This window comes from Aulonocara sp. 'chitande type north' Nkhata Bay, linkage group LG11, assembly GCF_057382095.1.
Source record: "Aulonocara sp. 'chitande type north' Nkhata Bay isolate Kocher_YH1m ecotype deep benthic linkage group LG11, A_spYH_male_GT1.1, whole genome shotgun sequence".
Lineage (NCBI taxonomy): Eukaryota > Metazoa > Chordata > Actinopteri > Cichliformes > Cichlidae > Aulonocara > Aulonocara sp. 'chitande type north' Nkhata Bay.
In genome coordinates, this window is record NC_141354.1 from 38195230 (window position 1) to 38219315 (window position 24086).

General features: G+C 41.8%; 2 protein-coding genes across 2 annotated transcripts; one reads left to right on the plus strand and one right to left on the minus strand.

Annotated features, from left to right (window-relative positions):
• Positions 1-2228: 2228 nt before the first annotated feature.
• Positions 2229-11240, minus strand: LOC147319786 (uncharacterized). Its single transcript, XM_086310094.1, has 5 exons — positions 11133-11240; positions 6591-6950; positions 5794-6063; positions 3205-3258; positions 2229-3078 (listed from the first exon to the last, which is right to left on the minus strand). The coding sequence occupies exons 1-5, from the start codon at positions 11224-11226 to the stop codon at positions 2981-2983; spliced, it is 876 nt and encodes a 291-aa protein (XP_086166220.1). The 5' UTR covers positions 11227-11240; the 3' UTR covers positions 2229-2980.
• Positions 11241-15354: 4114 nt separating this feature from the next.
• Positions 15355-24018, plus strand: psmc4 (proteasome 26S subunit, ATPase 4). The gene is made up of 11 exons (XM_086312556.1): positions 15355-15510; positions 16009-16107; positions 18676-18862; positions 19172-19318; positions 19488-19597; positions 20220-20313; positions 20422-20589; positions 20695-20771; positions 22451-22619; positions 23058-23113; positions 23583-24018. Exons 1-11 carry the CDS (start codon positions 15478-15480, stop codon positions 23694-23696), a joined length of 1254 nt encoding a protein of 417 aa, XP_086168682.1. The 5' UTR covers positions 15355-15477; the 3' UTR covers positions 23697-24018.
• Positions 24019-24086: the final 68 nt, after the last annotated feature.

Below are 24086 nucleotides of genomic sequence, written 5' to 3' on the forward strand. Positions count from 1 at the left end.
CTGTGTGCAAAATGCCACACTCTTCAAATTCATGCCAGCTATTATTTTTACGTCCAGTAGGTGTCCTACTAGAGCAAATGAAGCTTCATGAAGCTTCGCGTTGGGGTGAACCAATTGGATGAAAAGCTTCAGTGCTTCATGGGGCTTCATCTGCCCATCACTAGCCTTGAGGGTCACCTTTTCTGGGACAGCTGGCTGTACTCAGCAAATACCCAGAGAGTACTTCAGGCCAGCGAAAGAAGAGCTGTAGTGCCAGCTGTGCTGTGTGTGGCGGCTTCTTTCTGCTGGTCTGTGGAGAGGTGAGCGTGTGTGTGTTACATCCCCCAGGAGGACGTCTCTTCTCCCTATTAACCCTTTGTTTTGTCCAGGCTCCACCTCCTCTGTCCTGATTGGATGCTGCGCAGAGTCTGGCTAATTGGTAATCAGCAGAGCACTATTTAAGGCCTGTGGAGCTGTGCTTCTGGGCCCTCTGGCCATTTTGGTTGGCATACTTGTGCAGGCCTTTGTATCTTGTATGAGCGTTGTTGTTTTCTTCATGTTCAGACTGCTTGTAGGGGAGAGCTGCCTTTTGTTTTGACACCCTGTTTTCTCCTGTTTATGTGTTGTTAGGTAGGTTATGGTTATAGGTTGTATATTTTGTTTCTTTGGAGTTAGGTAAGTTTCTTTTATTTTTACGTCAGGGATGTTTTGTTTGTTATGTTGGCCTTGGCTCTCCCTGATGTTACACCTCAGTCTGAACCCAAATCCCATCACCAGTATTAAATAAACCTTCTAAAATTACCATCTTGGCTCCTCCTTCTCTATCCACATTTATGTTCGTCCCTTCAACCCCCTAGACTAGCCAGGGGACGTAACATTGATTTAACGTTTTTTAACCTCCTTTTCTGTTTCATGACCAACTCGTTGATTTTCTTATTTTTCCTCTTTTTTATAGGAGACAGCGGTTTGTCCATCACTTTCAGTTTATTAGTAATAAAAATCTTCATAAAAACCTTTAATTAAACTACTTTGCCTTCATGTCTCCTTTTTTCAACCCGGACACTACTTGTTACTTTCCCCACGTCCCCTTGACCTTTTAGGGGAACATAAAAGGGTCACAGCAGCAGACGACCAGACAGAGTGTCAGCTAAGAACATGCCTGCAGGGAAACGCAAGACTGTAAGATTCATAAATTCAAAGAAAAAAATAAAATCAAACAGAAAGAGGCTGACTCGTGTGACTGAATGGGCACAGAAAGGAAATATTTAGTCATCATAAGTCTCCAAATGTTGAAGCGAACAGCAGGCGAGGTCCTTGTTTGTCATTCATAGCTCAGAAGTGACAACCACACGGAAAGTTTCCAGCTCACTCACATTTTTACGGCTAACTTCTCAATCTGTCATTTTAGGTGGCAGCAGTGAGGTTTCACAGCTGCTTTTATTAACCACAAGTCCCCATTTTAGCCTTTAATGGTGCATAAAAACATGCACACACACACACACACACACACACACACACAATGACGGCCGCTGAGAAAAATCAATCCAAGCTGCGCGTTGTTGAAACGACCGTTGGTGGGACCGTTTAGCCGGCTGTCACAGCTTCACTGAGGTGTTTAACAGCTCAGACGTGGTTTTAATATTAATGTTAGAGATTCAGTTACAATAAAATGTATTCATAACAGTATTTTTAACGGTTTCTAGGCTGAAGCATCCTTTCAACACGCTGCAGGGTTTCTCTTCTTTTTTGAAAGTCCTCAAAATAATATTAAGCTGTCATTTTACCTCTCTGTGCAACTTTATCAACACTGTGTTATGTCCTTTTAATGCTTCAGTAATAAATCCCTGTTGGGGCAACTGAGATTTCAGTGGAGATGAAACTCGAGATGCTGGTTTTTGGTAATCCAGACTACGCAGCAACGTATGAATGACTAACATCATCTGAGATGTTAAAATTACAAGAAATGTTTCAGTTCATAAAGAAAAAACTCTGAGTGTAATCGTAACGATGGTTTTATACCTCTGAGGAGCCAGGAAGTGACAGCTAACAAAACAAAACACATTTCTGATGAAAGAGGAACCAGAACAAAGTTTCACAAAGATCCACAACAGCAAAACCTTTCAAAATAAAATGCACAAAAGACAAACAAAGACCTGTAAGAATCACGGTTTATTCACATATTATAGTTAGATTAATAATTCATTCCATTAGTAATGCATGTAAACATTATTACATTAATAAAGATCCCATGTATGTAGGAGTTAGAGCCATAGCTGATAGGTAGATGTTGTCCCTGGTTAAGCTTTTAAGGTACAACACGCTAATACAAACCAGGAGCGTCTAAGAAACAGAAACGTGCGCTTTAAGGTGCTTATTGTAAAAACTCTGCGTTTATAATGAACTGAAGCTGTTAGTAGAATTTAACGAAGTAGCCGCTGTGTCTCTATGTCAGCATAGTGTCTCAAACAGATATTATCTCGAGGTAAAAACATGGCTGGGCTGTCCTGGCTGACTTTGACATCTAATACTTTTATTTCTGGTGTTTTATTGTGAAGCACTTTGAGATTTTTATCTGTGAAACGTTTGACATGAGTCAGTTTTACTTACTGATGTACTGTAATATCAGTTTTTGTGAAAGAATAGTGTGGTGAGTTAGTTGAACCTTTACTTAAAGGCAGCTCTTTAACAGTAAACCCTCATTTACAATGGCGGCTTGGCAAAGGGGAAAAAAACAGGGTGGAGCCCCCTGGTGGTGAACATTTCAGTTAAATTTTGCAGCGTTTTTTGTTTGTTTTTGTAGTTCGTTCCCTCGATAGTTACCACTTTAATGTCTTTTGTTACCTTGATGTGTTTCTAAAAGTTGAGTGATGAGGAAACTGATAAATATTTGCAGCCTTTTATCACTGATAAACCTTTACTAAATATTTCTGATTATTTCCGGGCAGACTGGATCTCCACAGCTGGATCTCCGCCTCTCCATTCCAGCCAGATGCTGATAAAGTCATCTGCACATCAGCATGGCGCTCAACAGGCCTATGAGGACGGTGACAGGCACCAGGAGTAGGGCCACGTACAAGAACCACGGCTCTGGGTACACGCCTGAAATCAAAACGCACAAAACCCTTTGTGTGAAGTTTGATCCCATTATCAATAACACACGAGTGCAGTGTTGGAGTCCTTTTTCCAGTAAGAGCATATTTCTAGAAGCTTAAATGACAAACTCACCATGACGCGCTGATGAACATGTAGTGGACTCATTTTTATCACCTTCTCCAACTTCTGAAACCAATGAGAAAAAAACCTTTCACGATTAAACAGGTTTCCTCTTCAAAGATACACATTGTACATGAAATCGGTTTAAACCCCTCAGAGTGAATGTCAACATAGGGAGAAAGAAAGAAAGACCTTTCATGGACTTTATGTCCAAAAAAATCTGTACTGTGTTGAAGAGACAGCGCCTGAAGTTGTTAGAGAGCCAGGCTGTACTTTTGTGTAATATCAACGTTGTACCACAAGATGGCGAAGTGAGTCAGTCAGGCTAGTCGTTTAGGTAAGCATGCTAAAACATACCTGTAGTTACTTCTTTCCTAGTCTTTAGACACTTTACTTACATAACCACTGAAGAGGTTGAGCAAAGGGGTTCAAAAACTTGCTAAATTTACCATAAGGTAAAAGTAATAGTTTCTGAAAAACATTTAGTAAATCTACAAAGATTTAATGGCCAGTTTATGAAAAGAAAACTTGTGACTATATGAGAAAAAATGTCAAATTTATAAGAAAAGCTACACCAAAATAAAATAAAAGCAGACGACCTGCTGTGCCGTCGGAAAAAGCACGACAATCACATCATTAAGGAATTATTAGCTCATGTTCATTCAACGAAGTCATCTTAACTACAACAATATAACATGATATATCACTAAATTCACAATTTAAATTAAAGTAAGAAATACCAAAAACTTTAATAAACTGTAGAAAGTATAAAGTCCAGATTTCAGACACACAGCTGCTGTGCCCCTAAAAAACATTTTAGCTCATCTTTTAAAGAAGCATAAGCGAACAGAGTCGTGCAAAGAAAATCTCACACAGAAATTCAGGATTTTTCATATTTCCTGTTAAAAAAATTTCTGTAAAGCTTAATTTTTACTGTTCAAAATCTGCAGTGTCATTGATTCCTCTCAGGAGGACGATGATTAATCTGATGATTGACTCAATCGGAGGTCACTAAAAGCTCTCATTTCTAGAAATATGGACAAATTTATTAAACCCCCCAAAATATGAGTATCCAGAGTTGGGACCAGGAAGCAGAGTTGCAGTCTTACACGCCTCTCTGCAGCTTCTCTCCTCCTGCTACCCCCCCAAAAACCCATCTCCATAGAGACTGTGTCAGCTTCCAAAAAGACAAAAAACAAACTAAAAACCAGCAACAAACAACTTAAACATAAACAATCACAAAGAAAGAACAATACAGTATCCACATCTGAACCAAAGAGTAAAACAGTGAAATGTGGATTATTAAATATTAGGTCTCTCTCCTCCAAGTCTCTGTTAGTACATGACTTAATAATTGATCAACAAATCGATTTACTCTGCCTTACAGAAACCTGGTTGCAGCAGGATGATTATGTTAGTTTAAATGAATCAACACCCCCGAGTCATTCTAACTACCAGAAATCTCGAAGCACAGGCCGGGGGGGAGGTGTGGCAGCAATTTTTCACACCAGCCTATCAATTAATGAAAGACCCAGACAGACTTTTAATTCATTTGAAAGCCTGATGCTTAGCCTCGTCCACCCCAGCTGTGAAACTCAGAAACCAGTCTTACTTGTTATCATCTATCGTCCACCTGGGCCTTACACAGAGTTTCTGTCTGATTTCTCAGACTTTATATCTAATTTAGTTCTGAGCTCAGATAAAATAATTATTGTGGGTGATTTTAACATCCATGTAGATGCTAAAAATGACAGCCTCAACATGGCATTTAATCTGTTATTAGACTCAATTGGTTTCTCTCAAATGTAAAAGAACCCACCCACCACTTTAATCACACTCTAGATCTTGTTTTAACATATGGCATAGAAACTGAACATTTAACAGTGTTTCCTGAAAACCCTCTCCTGTCTGATCATTTCCTGATAACATTTACATTTACAATAATTGATTACACAGCAGTGGAGAGTAGACTTTATCAAAGTAGATGTCTTTCTCAAAGCGCTGTAACTAAGTTTAAGAATATAATCCACCCACTGTTATCATCTTCAATGCCCTTAGACTCTTTTTCTCCAAGCGATCTTTCTGAGTTAACTTCAATAATTACTTCCTCCAAACCATCAACGTGTCTTTTAGACCCCATTCCTACAAAACTGCTCAAAGAAGTCCTGCCATTAATTAATGCTTCGATCTTAAATATGATCAACCTATCTCTAATGATCAGCTATGTGCCAGAAGGCCTTCAAGCTGGCTGTAGTTAAACCTTTACTCAAAAAGCATCTCTAGACCCAGTAGTCTTAGCTAATTATAGGCCAATCTCCAACCTTCCTTTCATATCAAACATCCTTGAAAGAGTAGTTGTCAAACAGCTAACAGATCATCTGCAGAGGCTTATTTGAAGAGTTTCAGTCACCCTTCTCAATCACTATGTGTTCACAGACCTCTCTGCACTGAATCACTCTTGTCATTAATCTCTGTCTCTCTTCCACAGCATGTCTTTTGTCCTGTCTTCCTTCTCTCACCCCAGCTGGTTGCAGCAGATGGCCGTTAGCAGCAGTGTTGTGATTTGGTGCTGTATAAATAAAATTGAATTGAATTGATTACCAGACAGGTTGCTGTGGAAGATGCTCTTTGTAATCACGTCATCCCTCAGGTGCAGCTGGCACTCGTATTTCCCACGCGACCACAGAGGTACGGTCTCAGAGAGAGTGACGTACGGCAGAGCGGCGTCGGCGTCTCCTGGAGCTGAGGTAACATTTTGGAGTCGACGGCCGTTGTGAAAAATGTGCAAAGAAAATCCAGCATCCCGCGTCACGCTGACCTCACAGCCTAGCATGCAGGGAGCGTGTTTGGTGACATTAAAGACCGTGGCGCCTGAAACAAGAGACACACGTACAGCACGGTCATAGACACATATTTTTATAAAATTCTTTCAGAAGTTCGGGTTTAATCACTGGAACCAGAAGTATTTAACATAAATAATAAATGTATTCACTAATTAAAAGTTCTTTTTCAAACAGAATATCAAACAGGATGTCAGCTCTAGTTTAATTCCTCTTTCATGTGAATCTTTTTACACAGGTCGCCTTTCCCTCGTTGTTTTTCTTTCTGTGTTTTTTACCTCCATACTCAGAGCAAATATTTCACAGCTTTTCTGCAGACTGCTCTGTAGGTCTGCAGAGGAAACTGTTCACGTGCACGTGCCACAGAGGGCTGTTCTGTCCTCCTGACACGGTCTAATGTAATCTAACCCCTGACCTTTAACCTTAAACCTCCTCTCTGTCAGCCAAACTCTGCAGAACAAGAGTCAGTAGATGTGAATACTGTGAAATGTGACTACGTTTGGTCGCCCATGTGAAGCAATAAACAAAAAAACAACAAATCTTCTGCCTTGTATTTACCGTAAACCACAAGGGAAGTTGTGTCCCCCTTCTGCCTAAAATTTCCATTCCTCTCTGTGTGAAGCGAGAGCTTGCACCGGTACTTCCCGCTGTCAGCCCACTGCACACTTTTCAGAATCATTGACTTGTTTGTTGACATCCCGTTATTGTCCAGAAGGGTTGCACGGCTATTGTTCGGGGTCTGTGAGGGGATCAACCGTATGAAATCAGCAGCCATCTCATTTAATTTCCACCAGTAGAGGATGGGCTGGGACAGGAGCTTCTCATCTTGCAGCCGGAGCTCACAGGGCATGATGATATCCTGACCCAGAGCTGCAGAGAGCACAGCAGGCTGGTGAACAGTGACCAAAGAGAAAGCACCTGAAAGACAGCCAGTAAACATGAACTGTCAAAAACAACTTTATTGATATAGCACCGTTAAAAACAGTGTTTACAACATGCTTTAAAAAACAGGAAGTTGTGATGTCATGTCCAAGAGCAGTGTGACACAGAAATGCCCTCTTCCTCTTTAAACCTGTGATTGGTTGTGAATACACTGACAGCAGCACAGACACACAAACCAAAGACCACACTGTTTTATTATTTGTGGCTGTGGTCATCACTGGGCTATTTTACCAACCAATGTGTAGCTTCATACGAAGAACCACTTCTGTCTTGTGGTCATGGGAAAGCTGGAGTGCAGCCTTCTACCCAAGTTTCATACCTCCGTGTCTGATAAACTAGTGCGGCTGAAATTCACAGGCTTTACAGTAAGTATGTGACTCATGAGGGAATGTTTTAAAACTGTTTCTCTGCAGTTACTGGATGCAAAGGTTATAATAAGGAAGGGTCAGCTTTAAACGGAGTCAGGGACAAAACTTACAGTACTGGGTTTTTCCACATTTTAAGTTTCTGTTTAGTGAGCCACTCGAGGGCCACTGTTGTTTCAGGGACCCAAATGCACAAGGAGGAGTAGCTGCCCTTTTATTGAGGCTGATGCAGAAGACAAAACACTAGCAAAGTCCAAAAGATCAAATCCAAGCAGGCATGAGGAGCACAACTGAGGAGCATAGAAGACGTGTTGACCATGCAGGAAAGATTGGAGGAGGTGTTAGACACAGGAGAGAAAGGCAGGTGAAACTAATCAAGAAAATCAGAAACACAAGGAAAACTAATGCAAGGCATGAAAATATGAACAAATTTCAAAGTAAAACAGAAAATAAGGAGAAGTTAGATCGACAAGAATACTAATGCATCAAAGACAAGAGGAGATGACTGAAGCAAGACATGAAGGAATCCAAAACAGAAACACGGAAAATCCTAGAAGCAAATCCAGGTCGCAGGAAACATTATGGTTTGGTTTAAAACACATCCTTTAACAACAGCAACCTTCTTAGTGGAACTTTCAGTTTCATCCATTAACTCCAAATCACAACAACAGTTACCTCGACGTGTTTTATATTGTATGTAATTAGAACTAAATATCAGCAACAACCCCCTATAAACAAGCACTTGGTGACCGCAGGAAGGAAAAACTTCCTTTTAACAGGAAGAAACTTCTGGCTGCAACTGGTTGAGTGAGAGTAGAGATACAGGACAAAAGACAACGCTGATACCTGCAAATTATTAAATACAGTACAAACACATGACAGGCAGACTCATTCCAAATGACATCATGTATGTAATGAGAACAGAGGAGGCTGTTTTATCTTTAAAATTCTTTACTGATATAAACATTTAGTCTGTATTGATGGTGAGAAGAAGAGGTGACATTGCATAAAAGTTTTCCTGCAGATGAATGAAGGTAAAGTAGAAACCAGAACAGTCGTGAGGGTCGCCTGCTGGTCACGCTTCAAGAACTTAAACAAGAAGTGACACAGAGGAATTTTCTTTAAAAATCCCTGAAAGAAGAACTTTGGGAAGACGTTATTTTTAGTGGATCTGCATCGTTACTTGCTTCTATTTTCACTTCCCCCAAAAATATGTACAGTGTACACCAACATTTCCCAACAGCCAAATTCAAGCGCAAAAACTGTTGAAAGTGACAAAAACAACCAATCAGCATAAACATAAACAACAAGTTACTTTTCATATTCTAACTGAAGAGACCGTGATGCTGGTACAGCACTCTCCTTTATGTCTTTGTGCATAACTGAAGTTTAAGTCTGGGACCGGCATCAAAAGCAGTTTGGAACAACAACTCTTCTTGCTAAATGTTTCAGTGAGAAACATTAGCTTTCATCCTCTTACAGTTATAGGAGTGGTTAACCTCTTAATATGCACCAACACTCTTGTGTTAGGGCTGGGCTGCGTTTGCCTCACAATCTAAACAAAGATAATGATGCATATTTCTCGTGGTTCTCAGCGTCCTACTGGTTGTGCTTTGATATAAACACCAAGCTCCGTTTTTTCCTTACATTGCATTTGTGTCTTTGCTCTCTATGAGAGACCAGTGCTTGGTCTTTCAATGAGTCTTTTAACAGATTTGTAGCTCATTAGAATTTAAACTGCTGGCAGTCAGTCAGGAAGTTCACTGAAATGCTGAATGTGTGTAATTCCCATCACAGCTGCACAAGTGAAACTTTCTAATCTCATCTGATCTGAGCAAGCTGTGTTTTTCCGAAAAACACACCGAAGCAGAAACACACCTCTATGCTGATGATACTGATATTTATGCACGCGCTCCCTCTGTGCTGCGGGCAGAGCTTCAGACTGAATATCACTCACAAACGTAAACGCTCACAAAGCGAAAACATTTATGGTGTACTCGAAATCTCATCTACAGCACTGTGCTGACTTAGCAGTTTTACATCTGATACCAAAGGGTGTACAAGTATACAAGAACTTGAGAATATGGATGGATGACAAGCTTTTCTTGAACTTGTTTCTTTTAACCCTGTGATATGTTATGGTGGTTTATCTCGTCATTCAGTGTTCATGCCTTTCTGTCTTTAATTAAAAGTCTCTTCATTTTTCATGAATCGGGTGGATTATCATCACAGACTGTTCACAAGAAACAGTGCGGCACATGTGTACCTGTGAAACAGTCTCAGCTACACTCCCCCAAACAGTTGCTTTTTAACATTTCTGGCTGTTTGGAAACCGTTATGTTCGGGACTGCTGCTAGGTCAGCACACTGGCAGCAGATGGCCCCGCCCCTCCCTGAGCCTGGCTCTGCCGGAGGTTTCTTCCTGTTAAAAGGGAGTTTTTCCTTCCCACTGTCGCCAAAGTGCTTGCTTTTTGGGTTTTTCTCTGTATGTATTATTGTAGGCTCTACTGTACAATATAAAGCACATTGAGGCGACTGTTGTTGTGATTTGGCGCTGTGTAAATAAATTTGAATTGAATTTCATATTTTTTAATGTAATGTACTTTGCAGAAGGATCTGATCTGGAGCTTATATCTATCGTTGAATTTAACCGTCTCTAGTATCTTGTCTTTAAGCTTGCTGCTACCTTTGCTGGTCAAAGAGATTTGATCCCAGCGGCACTTCCTTCTTACATACAGGTAAATATAATAGATAAAAGCTGACGTGTTTATGTGGCTTAAAATGACAACTTTTGAGTTTGTCTTTTAACATTAGCTGTTAGCTTAGACAGAATGAATGAGTGTATCCCTGCATGTTTGCTAACAGCTGGGATTCTGATTGTTTTAGGAGGCAATTCAGTATCTGACACAGCATTTATGTTACAGTTACCTTTAACATTGAACATGTAACAGTTTAGAACTGTCCACACATTTGTTAAGGTTTTGAGACTGTGGTCATACAGGCTTCAGCCACTCATTGATGATAAGCACCATGTCTGTACCAACAAAACTAAACGATTCCAGCATGATTGCATTTTAATTTGTGAATTGTTGTTGTTAAGGTTTACTTTATCAGTTCCCGAGAAACTATTACATGTTTCAGCTGGTTGGCACCTGCAGAGATTTTACATCTGTCTGTTTAAACCACAGGAAGAGGTAACCTCAATACTTTGTGTTACCTTGTAGCTAGTCATCGACATCTTCAGAGAGGAAATGGGTCAACTAAGGTAAAATCTTTGCAGCTCCTTAAAAATATATTTTTTTAAAGAGTTCCATTCTGAAACGAATGCAGAGAAAGATTCAGAGAATGAGCTCTAAATCTAAAAAAAGAGCAAGCTAAGAAGTCACATAGATTCATTCACTACAAGCTTTTTATGTGAATAATAAATAAAATTAGAAAAAATGGGTTAACTTTCAGTTTGGCTGAAAATTAGTTCTGCCCCTCACTGCAGAGGGAAAGATCATAAAAAACATATGCCAGACCATGATCCAAATTATTCTCTTTATTCATGACGAGCTAAGATGTCTCCATTCAGGACAGACTTTTATTGTGAAGGGTCACATTTCTGCCGGTATCTTTGAGGTTTAACACTGAAATGCTCGCAGCTTCTTAAATTAATAACAACACAGAAGCAACTGAAATGTCACATTGCCAGAAACCAAATCAGAAATACGTTTATGAATATTTCAAGAGACGGTTCAAGATCCTCATCACAAAAATAACACAAAATTTAACAAAATAAAACAAACATGTACCTGAGACCACAAAGCAGAGAATAATCCATGATGTCCTCCCCCACTTTGACAAATTCAAGCTACGATGGCGCTCACACGAAACAGCGCTTGACATGTTTCCTGACTGAAACCACAGGATAAAGATTTCCTACTGCGAGAGCGCGCAGATTAAATACTCCAGGGTGGGGTGTGTGTGTGTGTGTGTGGGGGGGGGGGGGTCACTTCCTCCCAGCATAACGAATCTGTGTGGGGTACAAAACAAAGCAAAACGAGTTTTGCAGCAGGAGGTTGCTGCCCAACATGTTGATGAAATCATCTCTCATCAGGGTCCAGTGAGTTTCACGATCAGCCTTTTTCAGCCTTTTACACGTTTATTTGGTGTCATGAAAATTTTACAACGTCAAACTTCACTTTTCCTCTGAGTGTTGTTAGAATGTCTCAACCATGTTGGTGTAAAGGGTCAGTCTGATGCACAGGACCAGATCCACTGACAGTCTGCACCTGTTGGCTGCACACTTTGGGACTGACTCCACTGTATATGTTTGTAGGTTCAGTTTTAAAGAGTAAAATGTTGGAAAGTGTACCTGGTGTCTCAGAGCTGTGACTCCTCCCACCTGCAGGACTCGTGTTTTTGGTTCTCGTGTTTACTGGTACTGTGATGAAACAGAGGGAGGAGGAGGACGTTCCCATTAGAGGATGTACACAAGGATGCATCTTGTATCAGTTGTCACAGCCAGGCGAGTTTTTTTTTTACTGTAAGCTGATGGTTTCTCTGTGTTTCCTGTTTCTGGCACATTTCTACTCAACGATTTGCACAAAAAAGTCCCCGGCATGTTTGTACTTAGCAGTGCACACACAAAGAGAGACTGTTTTTTCTACTTCTCTATTAATTTTCTTTCATTGCATTGTTGTTTCAGATTCTCAGAAATGTTCCCACACTGTTCAACGATTTACAGACGTTTCATTGTTTCTGTCATGAAGCAGTCCTTCTGTATCAGAGGTACGATGGAGGAGAAAACACTCCCTGGAACAGCTGGAGTGATGTGTGATCGGCTCTTCACTCTCAACGCTGAACATCCAGAACATCCAGCTACACATTTCAGGCAGCCCAGAAAGTTGTTGGACTTGGAGAAACATGCTGATCTTGGATGATACGTGTCGCACCCGCTGCATCCGCAAAGCCACCAGCGTTGTGGAGGACCCCACACACCCCTCACACACACTCTCCATCCTGCTGCCTTCTAGCAAAAGGTACCGGAGCATTCAGGCCTTCACTGTCAGACACTCAGTGACTGGACTGACACACATTCATACACCAAGTTGATTTTGCACATTTCTATTGCAGTGTTGTGTCTGTATCATTGTGTTCTGTCTTTGTTTTGTTTGTTTTTTGCAATTTTTTGCACTTCAACTTATTGTTAACATCAAATAGTAAAAGGACTGGTGTTTGTAAAGCACCCTTCAGCTGAGCACTCAGAATGCTTTCTGCTGCAAGTCTTGTTCTCCCAGTTACACACCTGCACAGACATACACACACACTTTAATTTACAGCATGTCTAAGTACAATCGAACACTCAGTGATGTCGACCATTACGTATTATTCATCTCTGGCTCTGTCTTCCTCCCCTCACTCCAACTGGTTGCAGCAGATAATCCCCCTTCCTGAAACTGGTTCTGCTGGAGGTTTCTTCCTATTAAAAGGGAGTTTTTCCTTCCCACTGTCAACAAACGCTTGCTCATAAAGGGTCACATGATTGCTGGGGATTTCTTTGTTTTTAGTATTGTGGGATCTTTACAATATAAAGTACCTTGAGGCAACTGTTGTTGGGATTTGGTGCTATATAAATAGAACTGAAGTGAATTGTTGAACGTTAAAAGCACCGAACCCAAACAGCTTCCTCCAAAGCAGACCTGGCAACAGGAAGGCACTGAGCTCAAACTCAAACAGCTGGTAGTTTGGTCAAATCATGCTCTTACTACAGATGAACGGCTCTGGAGTTTGATTGGAGTTTGATCGAGACCATCATCACTAAAACATCTCACCCGATTACAATGACAGTATTCACGTCAGAGCTTGATTTAAACAGAATGAACAAGGCAGGTATAAAAAAACACCCCAAGAGTCATAGCAAGGCATTTTTACTAAAAGACTAAAAATTCAGTCATATTATTGTCTACGCCTACAGCTCTTGAGCTGTATGCGTTTCAGACTCAAACGTGGGACGTCTGACTAATTTACAAAATTTGCAAATTTACAAAATGGTAACAACAGGTGTTCAAAAGTTTCTGATGAGGATACCTCAATCTGCCTCAATACCCAAGACTAAAACTAACACTAAAACACTGAAACATACAAACTAAACATTTAAAAAGAACAAAATGAACAAACACACTCTGGAAACTATCTGAAGCTGAATTAAATCAAAAAGTCAGAATGGTGATTACAAAAACTAATAACTCTGCCCGTTCATTCTGGCACATGAACACTAATGAGTTTCGCCTCGGTGTGGCTCGTGGGGTTAACCTATCGCAGTCCTCACACAGGCACCGCTGAGTCACAGCTGTACTTTTCCATGTCTCTCCCACATACATACATTTAGCCAACAAGTTGAACCCTCGATGGAAACTATACATGCATAACTAGCTCTGTGCGTTTGCAGAGGTGTGAAGACCACTCGCTCTTGAACAACTTTTTTAGCCACTGACAGTGTCGGGCTGCCTCTGCACACCTACCTGTGGTTAAGACATGTAAAAAAAACACCAACTTTGTACTCAGGCTTTAGAAAATGTTAAAAATGTGTTAGCTGTGTTTCCATACTGCTTCTCCAGTTCAAACTGGCCTGTTTCTCACTGGTTCTTACAGATCTCAGAGCAAACCTCCTCATAGACTGTATACAAAAGATGGACAAAGCCAACTTTAGATTAGCTGTTGGTTTGTGAAGCCCAGTTTTAAAGCTACAGCTTTATAATTGTGACTGCTAACATTATGACCTGGACGGGAGGGTGGACTGCAGTGTTATTGGCTAACACTAGCTAGCTTAGTTAGCAAGTTGCTTTTATATTTTATTATTAGACAAAGATCACCTGACTGTAAAAACTGCAGTTTTAAAATGATAAACCACTTATTATGGGAATAGAGGTTATCCAAACCTACCTGGCCCTGTGTGAAAAAGTAATGATAACCTAATAAGTAAAAGAGCCACAATCAAGAATTTACAATACCTGGTGATGTGTGTGTGTGTGTGTATGTATATGTATGTATGTGTATATATATATATATATATATATATATATATATATATATATATATATATATATATATATATATATATATATACATACATATATATGCCCCAGAGACAATCCAGCACATAACAGCAGGGTGCAAGATGCTAGCAGGCAAGGCATACATGGAACGCCATAACCAAATGGCCGGCATAGTGTACAGGAACATCTGTGCCGAGTATAACCTGGAAGTCCCGAGGTCAAAATGGGAGATGCCCCCAAGGGTGGTGGAGAATGACCGAGCTAAGATCCTGTGGGACTTCCAGATACAGACGGACAAAATGGTGGTGGCTAACCAACCGGACATAGTGGTGGTAGACAAACAGAAGAAGACGGCCGTAGTGATCGATGTAGCGGTTCCCAATGACAGCAACATCAGGAAGAAGGAACACGAGAAGCTGGAGAAATACCAAGGGCTCAGAGAAGAGCTCGAGAGGATGTGGAGGGTGAAGGTAACGGTGGTCCCCGTGGTAATCGGAGCACTAGGTGCGGTGACTCCCAAGCTAGGCAAGTGGCTCCAGCAGATCCCGGGAACAACATCGGAGATCTCTGTCCAGAAGAGCGCAGTCCTGGGAACAGCTAAGATACTGCAGGACCCTCAAGCTCCCAGGCCTCTGGTAGAGGACCCGAGCTCTAAGGATAAACCGCCCGCAGGGATATGAGGATATATATATGAGGATATATATATATATGAGGAGGAGGAGACAATCAAAATCTCAGTAACCTAAAAATCGAACTGGATCTTGTTGATTTGTTGCGAAAGGAATCGGGAAGTAAAAGTTATCAGGCCTTATTTCAGTTTTTAAAAGAGGGAAACCTGTTTGGAAGGATTTGAGGATTTTTTTTTTTTTGAGCGTCGTTCCAGACCCTACTCCATACCAGTTGGTGGCGATAATGCACCTTTCAATTGTTTGCCAACCGCCAGTACAAATGTAAGAAAGAAAGAAAGAAAGAAAGAAAGAAAGAAAGGAAGGAAGGAAGAAGAACGCTTACACTCCACTTCAGCAGGTGGCGCTAACGCACCTCTACAGTGATTTCCCGACCGCACTACGGAAGCCGTAGAGGAAGAAGAAACTCGAAGATGGAGGATTTGGTGTCTGTTGAGAAGAGTCCGGTAAGAATCGGTTTCCCCGGTTTTCCTTTTCTTACAGTGAATTCTGTGTGATGGGCTTTCGTAAACTCACGTGTTAGAGTGTGTCTGTCAGCGTGTGTGTGTCGCAGTTTGTTTTGCTGGTCGTTAAAACGGTGAACCGCAAACCTGCCGATTCATTCTCAGCGCCGCTGCTATGTCATCCAGTTAGCCGCTAATGTTAGCATCACGTTCGCAGATCTCAAGGAAAATGATTTGTTTTCTAAGTATGTGAGGAGTTTGTAAACCCGTACTCAGTAAATGTGTGTATTAATTATTCAGATGATGGTTTAATTGCGGAACTCGGTGTTTTAAGCACCGCAAAGTAGTCAGTTATTGGTAGCTAGCTGTGAAAGTAGCTAATGATTGTGATGATTGTGTAAAGCAGCTGCTGTGCGGGTCTCTGTGATTTTGTATTTGTCCCTGAATGCTGAGGGCTGTTTATAACGCCACATGTTTGTGTTTTTATTGTCGCCTTCGCAGGAAGACATGCCGGCGGTACTGAGCTCCAGACCTCAGACGGGACTCTCCTTCCTGGCACCAGAACCAGAAGATCTGGAGGACCTGTACACCAGATACAAGGTCTTATTATCTGCTGTTTAAGTTTCACAGATTTACACACACTTAAATGGGTCCACTTTGGTAAAAAGACTACAGGAGTCCTGAAAAATCCTATCGTGGAAGGACACTGTCCTGGTTCTATAGGATTTTGCATTGAATGTTAAGTAGATGGTAAATGGACTGGTTCTTATATATATATATATATATATATATATCTTTGTACAACTTGCGTCATTCACACACCTGAGTGCTTTTAATGCACACATTCACAACTTGGGGTTCATTATCTTGCCCAACTAGGGAATTAGAACCACCAACCTCCCAATTAGGTGACCTACTCTACTTCCTAAGCTAGGAACGGAAGGTGAGAGGTGGGGGACACAGGTTCATGTAGAAGGCAGTTAGGTCCAAATTAGTGGCTTTTTCTGATTTCAAAGCTCTTCTCACATGGGCATCAGCAGGTTTCTGCTGGGATGTGGTGGAAGACACAGGAGAAGAAGTGCAGCTGACTCAGTTGATCTGCTTCAGTAGCAAACAGCAAATTAATGGCGACTTCAAAACAGACCAAGTGAGAGACCCGTACTTATTTGAAGTTCACCGCCTGGAAAACAGTGGGTGGTGCATTATAGATCCAGGATTATACTTTGTTGGGTCCACTTGACAGAAATGTGGATGCATGTACCCTTAAGGCTTCAAACAAATTGTTGATGGTGTCATCAAGCTGCGCCTGTTTTGGTCGAAAGCATTGCAGCAGCTGGAAACGACGTCATCTGCAAATTATGGCAAATAACAAAGAGACAAAGCACTTTTGGAATATGGGGAAAGCCAAAAACTGCGCTTCCTCCACTTCCGTACCATTGATTCATTAATGTTGAATTCTCTCCAGCTGCTCTGTTCCCATGTAGTTGCACTATATTAATAACTAACCTCGTATTGTGAATGAATGAGCTCAGTTGTTCTCCAGGCTGAAGTTTGGCCCGTGTATAGCATCCTGCTATGCGATTGCATTTGTCCCTGACCACAGAATCCCTCACGTCAACTTTTATTGAGTGGAAAAAAAGTTGGCTTCATCCTCCAGCTTCACTGTGTTTATGCTAACATAGCTGTGTCGCTAGCAATCACGTAGCACAACATTATATACCAGCTAGTCCAACTTCAGTAACCCTGCAAACGCCACTGCTGTTTAGTTTCATTTATGTTGGAAGTGGTAGCAGAGCTGTACGTTTGAATTAGTTTCAAAAATCTCTCAGTCAGAACATGCTATATCATGTTTAGGTGGAAACTAGCGAGCTAACTTCCTGCTAACTTCTAACTCCGTTGAATTTAATAAATTCTGTTTTCATGGATGTTAAACTTAATTGTTACACCTGGTAAAGCAGCAACGCTGATGATTTTATTACAGATGAAATCATTTAGACAGTTTTTAACTCTCAGTGATGCTGCAATGTTCGTTTGACTTTGGGACCTGAAGCTGATGGAGTTTAGGACCCAGATTACTCCGCGAAGCTCCTGTTTACGGCAGCCGTAATGCTCTGACAATCCATCAAGCAGTGCGGCTTCATAGCTTACCAAAGTCGTATAATTTTTGGACAGTTTCTGCGCACCGTGTAGCACATAAAATCGGTTCGAGGTGAGTAAACACAACCACAATTCATACAAAAGGCAAACTGACGATTTTTGAGAAAATTAAAGGATTTTAAGTGTGCCTTATAGTGTGTGAAATACGTTATACAGAAGAAAAGAATATATCGCAATACATATCGTTCCCGCACATGCTTCAAATTATACCGTGATATGGACTTTAGGGCATATCGCCCTAGTCTGCAGCTTTCTGTGTCCACATTGTCTTGCTGTTGTTGCCCTCACAAACTCTGGCGCTCTGGTGTCATTTCAGCTTGTTACACGCACACTCTGGTGTGAGTGGCACATCTGTGTTTATTTTCATTACAGTGACATATGTATACATGAGCAAGTAGTATTACTATGAGATGCTGAAAGAAAGAAAGAAAACAGAAAAACCTTCACCATCACTTTCCTGCTCTTTGAAATGTCGAGGAAAAGTGCCGAGCATGTACAATGTGTGGACGTGGCCTCAGTAACGGTACCAATAGTTGAAGTGTTGAGAGGATGTTCAGGGTGAACATTTTAATAACGGTTGCTTTTGTCTTTGGAACATTCAGTGTTTCTCAGCTGGGGAAAAAAGGTTGGTTTCGGAGCTGTCAAACAAATTTCAAAAAATGTTTATAGAATCAAGTAAATCATTTTTTACTCAGAATTCCACGTAGTGTGTGTGTGGTTAGGATAAACAGCCTGTGCTACTGTGGGCTGGTGGTCCCTGCAAGACAAAGTTTACAGTCAAAACGCCCTCTGCTCAGGACTTAACTGTGTCCTTCAGCACTCTCACATTTTGCTTAGTTTGAATTCAAAATTTTGTTTCTAATCATCATGTTAAATAATCCAGGTGAAGTTATTGTGGCTGTTTTCATCGAGCAGCCTTTGGCATGGAAGCTGCAGATGTGACCTGCAGCTTGTGACCTGTGACCTTCATCTCCAGCAGGCTCTCACGCTGCTTTTGCTGTGTCTTTGCAGAAGCTGCAGCAGGAGCTCGAGTTCCTGGAGGTGCAGGAGGAGTACATCAAAGATGAGCAGAAGAATCTGAAGAAGGAGTTCCTGCACGCTCAGGAGGAGGTGAAGAGGATACAGAGCATCCCTCTCGTCATTGGCCAGTTCCTGGAAGCTGTTGACCAGAACACAGCTATTGTTGGTTCCACTACAGGTACTGTGGGGGCAAAAAGGCAAACTTTAATAGATCTACTAAACCAAAAGAAAGGGTTCTCTATTAGCATAAATGGAATATTACATCACTTGGAAATCAGTAATAATTGTTTTTGCTATCTTTCAGCAAGCCCTTTAACCTGACTCTGTGATAAATAATTAAACCCATAGATTATAAATGAATGAAGCTGCAGATGATGCATACGGGCTTTATCATGTTCCGGCTTTCAGATGTGCCATGTGCCGTGTACGCCTTAAATGTGTAATGAGCCCTGTTCCTCCTCCTCATTCCTCGTTGTCAACCTTTCAGGGTCGAACTACTATGTGCGGATCCTGAGCACCATCGACAGAGAGCTGCTGAAGCCCAACGCCTCGGTGGCCTTACATAAGCACAGCAACGCTCTGGTGGACGTGCTCCCCCCGGAGGCCGACAGCAGCATCATGATGCTGACGTCAGGTACGAAGACTTCAGGCTCTGACATGTTCAAGCCCTGTCGTGGAAACTCATCACAGTGGGCCGGAGCTTTCTTTGTTTCTGCACTCGCGTCTCATTAAAAATATCTGAAGCTGGCGCGTTCACTTTAACCATCAGAGCTGGTTTAACTTGTGTGTGTTTCTGCTTCCAGACCAAAAGCCTGACGTGATGTATGCCGACATTGGTGGTATGGACATTCAGAAGCAGGAAGTGAGAGAAGCTGTGGAGCTGCCTCTCACACACTTTGAGCTCTATAAACAGGTCAGATATTCAAGTGACATTTTCACACTCGTCATGGTCCACACTGCTAAACGCCAGACGCACAAACGGTAACTAAAGCCAAGTGTTAACTACACCTGGTCTTAGCAGTGCAACACAAAGGTTCAAAAAGAAAGTTTTAAAAATATAAAATGAGATTTACACTGAGCGCAGTGGTCGTCTATGCTTCCTAGACGTGCTCCAAACTAGTCACATGACTTCTGGCCACAGGCTGTATATAAAATATGGACGTCGTGTCAGCGTTTGGAAAGTGAAGCCAGTGTAAACCTTAACCTTGATTCTTCATAATGACCTGCAGGACCATTATTGTATACATGTGTATGAGAGAACCTCAGTAAAAACCTTCCTGATAGGTTTATGATCTCAGTCGCTGTTGAATAAAACATGTTAACTTTGTACATTTTAGCTCCATGAAAGTTTAAAAAAGACTCATTGGGGGATACATGTAGACTGTAGTACACAGCTACGGCCAGAAGGTGGCAGAAATGCATGAAGATGTTTGTCAACAATGACTGTGCAACAAATGTAAACAAAGGATGTTACATGACTTATTTTTTTATCACGAACCACTCGGTCATATTCAGCCTTCTGACTCTTTCCTCAGATTGGCATCGACCCTCCCAGGGGCGTCCTTATGTACGGACCTCCAGGCTGCGGTAAGACCATGTTGGCCAAAGCCGTGGCTCACCACACTACAGGTAAGTGCAGCAGGACGTGATGTGCACCTGTAATACATTTAACTTTAAAAGGCTTTAATATGATTTTTATAATAAGTTGTGTTTCACCGATTTTCTCTCTGCCTGCAGCGGCGTTCATCCGCGTGGTCGGCTCCGAGTTTGTTCAGAAGTATTTGGGGGAAGGTCCTCGTATGGTGAGGGACGTGTTCCGGCTGGCAAAAGAAAACGCCCCCGCCATCATCTTCATCGACGAGATCGACGCCATCGCAACGAAGCGTTTCGATGCACAGACCGGAGGTACGAAACAGCCCGACTTTTATACATGTTGTTTTTAGCCCCTGTCCTGCACGCGACTGTCTGCGTGACGAACTCGGCCGTCTAACCTCTTTGTTTCCTCTGCAGCTGACAGGGAAGTGCAGAGAATCTTACTCGAGCTGCTCAATCAGATGGACGGATTCGACCAGAATGTCAACGTCAAGGTGAGCCGAGCCTCTTAACTGTTTCCCCCTGTGGCTGCACCACATCTCTGCGTGCTGACTCGAGCTGCATTTCATTCACTGCATCGTTATCACTGCGTCTGCTGCAATCCAGCTTAGAGAGCATCCCCGAGGCTCACGGCGTCATTCATCAGCACCTTAAATGGACATTTTGCCCTTGAGCTGTTTACACATGGAGTGCAGCTAAGACTTGTACAAAGAACTCCTTCCTGTTCTGATGAATGCTATAACCCAGAAAGGTTTTTGGGGCAGATTTGTTTTTCTCTGCCAAAATAGTTCTTACAGTGAGAAAAGTGCAGGAACTTGATGGTTAAAATGTTACAAATGCACACGCTCAGAAATAATCAGGAACACTGTATTGTATTTATTCTCATTTGTATCATTAACAGCTTTTATTTGTGCTTATTTATGTGAGCATATTTATCATATGTAACAGATTCATGTAGTGTAGGTAAATCCTGTCTACTCTTTGTGGTCTGAAGCTTGCTTTGAAGGTGATTGCTGTTCAATTGCAGGCAGACAATTCCAGGCTCTGGTTGCCTAGGTAACTCACTAATATATTTACTGTCAGGTTACATGTCAATCGGCCTTTGCTGTGCTCTCACTGGCAGTCACTTGAGGCGATCGCCTGAAAGCTGAGAAAAGTTTCTCGGGTTATTTTCTGTTTTTTATAGTCGCTCGATGTGGGGAAATCTCACTGAGATCATGTGGTCTTCAGTCGCCACGTTGCTTCCAGTTTGGACGCAGCTCAAGTCGAGAGTAGTCCTCCAAAGAAATGATTATCCAATGAATCATTTCTTTGCCATATTTCCAAAGTGAGTTTAAGGCCTTTAATGAGGATCAATCTGCCTGTCGTGACGCTGGTTTGGACCACTTTCTTAGTATGTTTATCTTCTTCTAACTCTGGATGTTTTCCCAGAATAAATATTCTGAGACTGAATTCCTAACATATCACAGATGTTCTTGTCCAAAGTCTGAACTTTACGTGACGTACAGCCTGGAGTAAATCCTCCTCCTGTCCCGTCCAGTAAAAACAACACACGTCTCTAAAGTTAAGTAACCTTTAGTTCATTGACATTAGTTTATTCTACCACAGTATCCAGTCCCATTCTTCATCATCCCAGCACAGAATAATATACAAAGACTGTGTTTTCTTCCAAAATTCAAAATTACTGTGTCACGAAGTTCAGCAGCCGTCGGAGCGGTAAATTAGATCTAAAGGGCCGTAATGGCAGATCGTGGAGGATTTAAAGAAGCGAGATCCAAGTATTCCAAACTGGTACTTCATATAATAACCATTGTAAATAAATGGGAGATTAGTAATAAATAAAGCTCATTGTGCGTTATCTTTTTATAAATAGTTGAAAATGCCATGAAAAAGCAAAGATTTCCGACAACACGACGCAGGCTCACTGCAGCTCGACGGTGTTTACAGCAGAGTGATGTCACTCCCTGCTGTCCTCCATCACCTCCACCTGTTGGTTTTCTCTTTATTTTTTCTGTTTTTCATTTGAAGAGCTTAAGAGTTCAAGGAAACCTCTGTGGAGAGACAGTCCAAGTTAAAGAATAATCATCTGTGCCTTTATTAAGTGAACACATCACATGTCACGTTTACAATCATGTGCTTTAAGAACATGTCAACCCCTCTTCCCCGTCTTCAGGTGATCATGGCCACCAACAGAGCCGACACTCTGGACCCGGCTCTGCTCCGCCCGGGTCGTCTGGACAGGAAGATCGAGTTCCCGTTGCCCGACCGCAGGCAGAAGCGTCTCATTTTCTCCACCATCACCAGTAAAATGAACCTGTCGGAGGAGGTCGACCTGGAGGACTGTATCCTTTTGGCCCTTGAGCTTATTTTGTTCCCGCTCTGCAGCGTTCACCTCAGCACGTAGTAACTGTCTCACTTCAGGTTTTCTCATTTAAACGATTCACTGTGAGTTTCTACATTGTTGGGTTTCGTTTCCGACTCTGGGCTGTTGACTTCTTTGGCTGGAGGTTTTGTTGTGTTTAGTCTGCGAGTCCTTCCATCTGCGTTTACTTTTGCATGTCTGTCCTCCACATTATTCACTTGGATTCAGGGCCGAACTGGTTTCCACACTCGCGTTTGGCATAAAACGCACCAACGGCTTGCTTTGCATTGTAAAGTGTTAGAGATGAAAATGTGCTCCCTGCGTACTGTTTACATCGCACCTCCTCCATAGACACCTCATCACTGCTGCTGATTCATTGAATGCTGTTTTTGTTGATTCGGCCTTCACTGACACACAGATGTGGCCCGACCAGACAAGATCTCTGGAGCTGACATCAACTCCATCTGCCAGGAGGTGAGCTATGCGCTACACCTACTTGTTTACACTTTTTAAAATAATGTATCCATTAAGTATGAGTTATTAGTGATAATGTCTTAAATACAGTTTGGAGACGTCTTAAAATTTGATCGGCTGTGAGCTGAATGTTACTTCGATCAGCCAGTTTTAAATGTAGAAGCTTTTTTGAGCCGTTCGCTCCACGTGTTTAAATTTGGGAGAGTTTTCCGTCCGATGCTTTTCCTGACGCCACCTAAAGGGAACTGAATCGGCGACCTTTTGTTGACGACCTCTTCCTAAAAGCGTCGGCTCAATTTCAATTTAAAGCTACAAGATCATAAAACAAGCGCTAAACGTGGCCAAAAACCACCTGTGTGAGATGTTGTGTTTACTCTGGGAACTTTAAATTAGACTTATAATGGTTTTAACCTTATTTACTTTCATTAATAAGATAAAACTGATTACTTTTCTTCTTGTCTTGTCTCAGGCCGGCATGTTGGCAGTGCGAGAGAACAGGTACATCGTCCTCGCCAAAGATTTTGAAAAAGCCTACAAAACGGTCATCAAAAAGGACGAGCAGGAGCACGAGTTCTACAAGTAGACGGAAAAGATCATCGGGAAGAATAAAGATGTCCAGACACACGTCTGTTATTGATTTCCGTCTGTGTCTGTAACTACGGCGAGTCTTTTGTGAATTCACGACCTGCGTTGATTTTTGGACTAAATTTACTCACTGTGGCGCTCGTGGCCTCACGTCAGCCCCGTGTCACACCACCATGTGAAGGAGTGTGTTTTCCTACATGCGCTCCTCTGGTTCCTAAAATATCTGGCCCTGACTGTAGCTCGGATAGAGCATTTGTATCTGTGTGTAGTCTGAATAACCCGAGAAATACATTAAAGATGTTTTCCATAAAAACAGGAAATGATGGTGATTGTTTTTCTACTTCTGGCTGAGCCATTAGAGCAGCAACAAATGTTTGTTATTCGATGG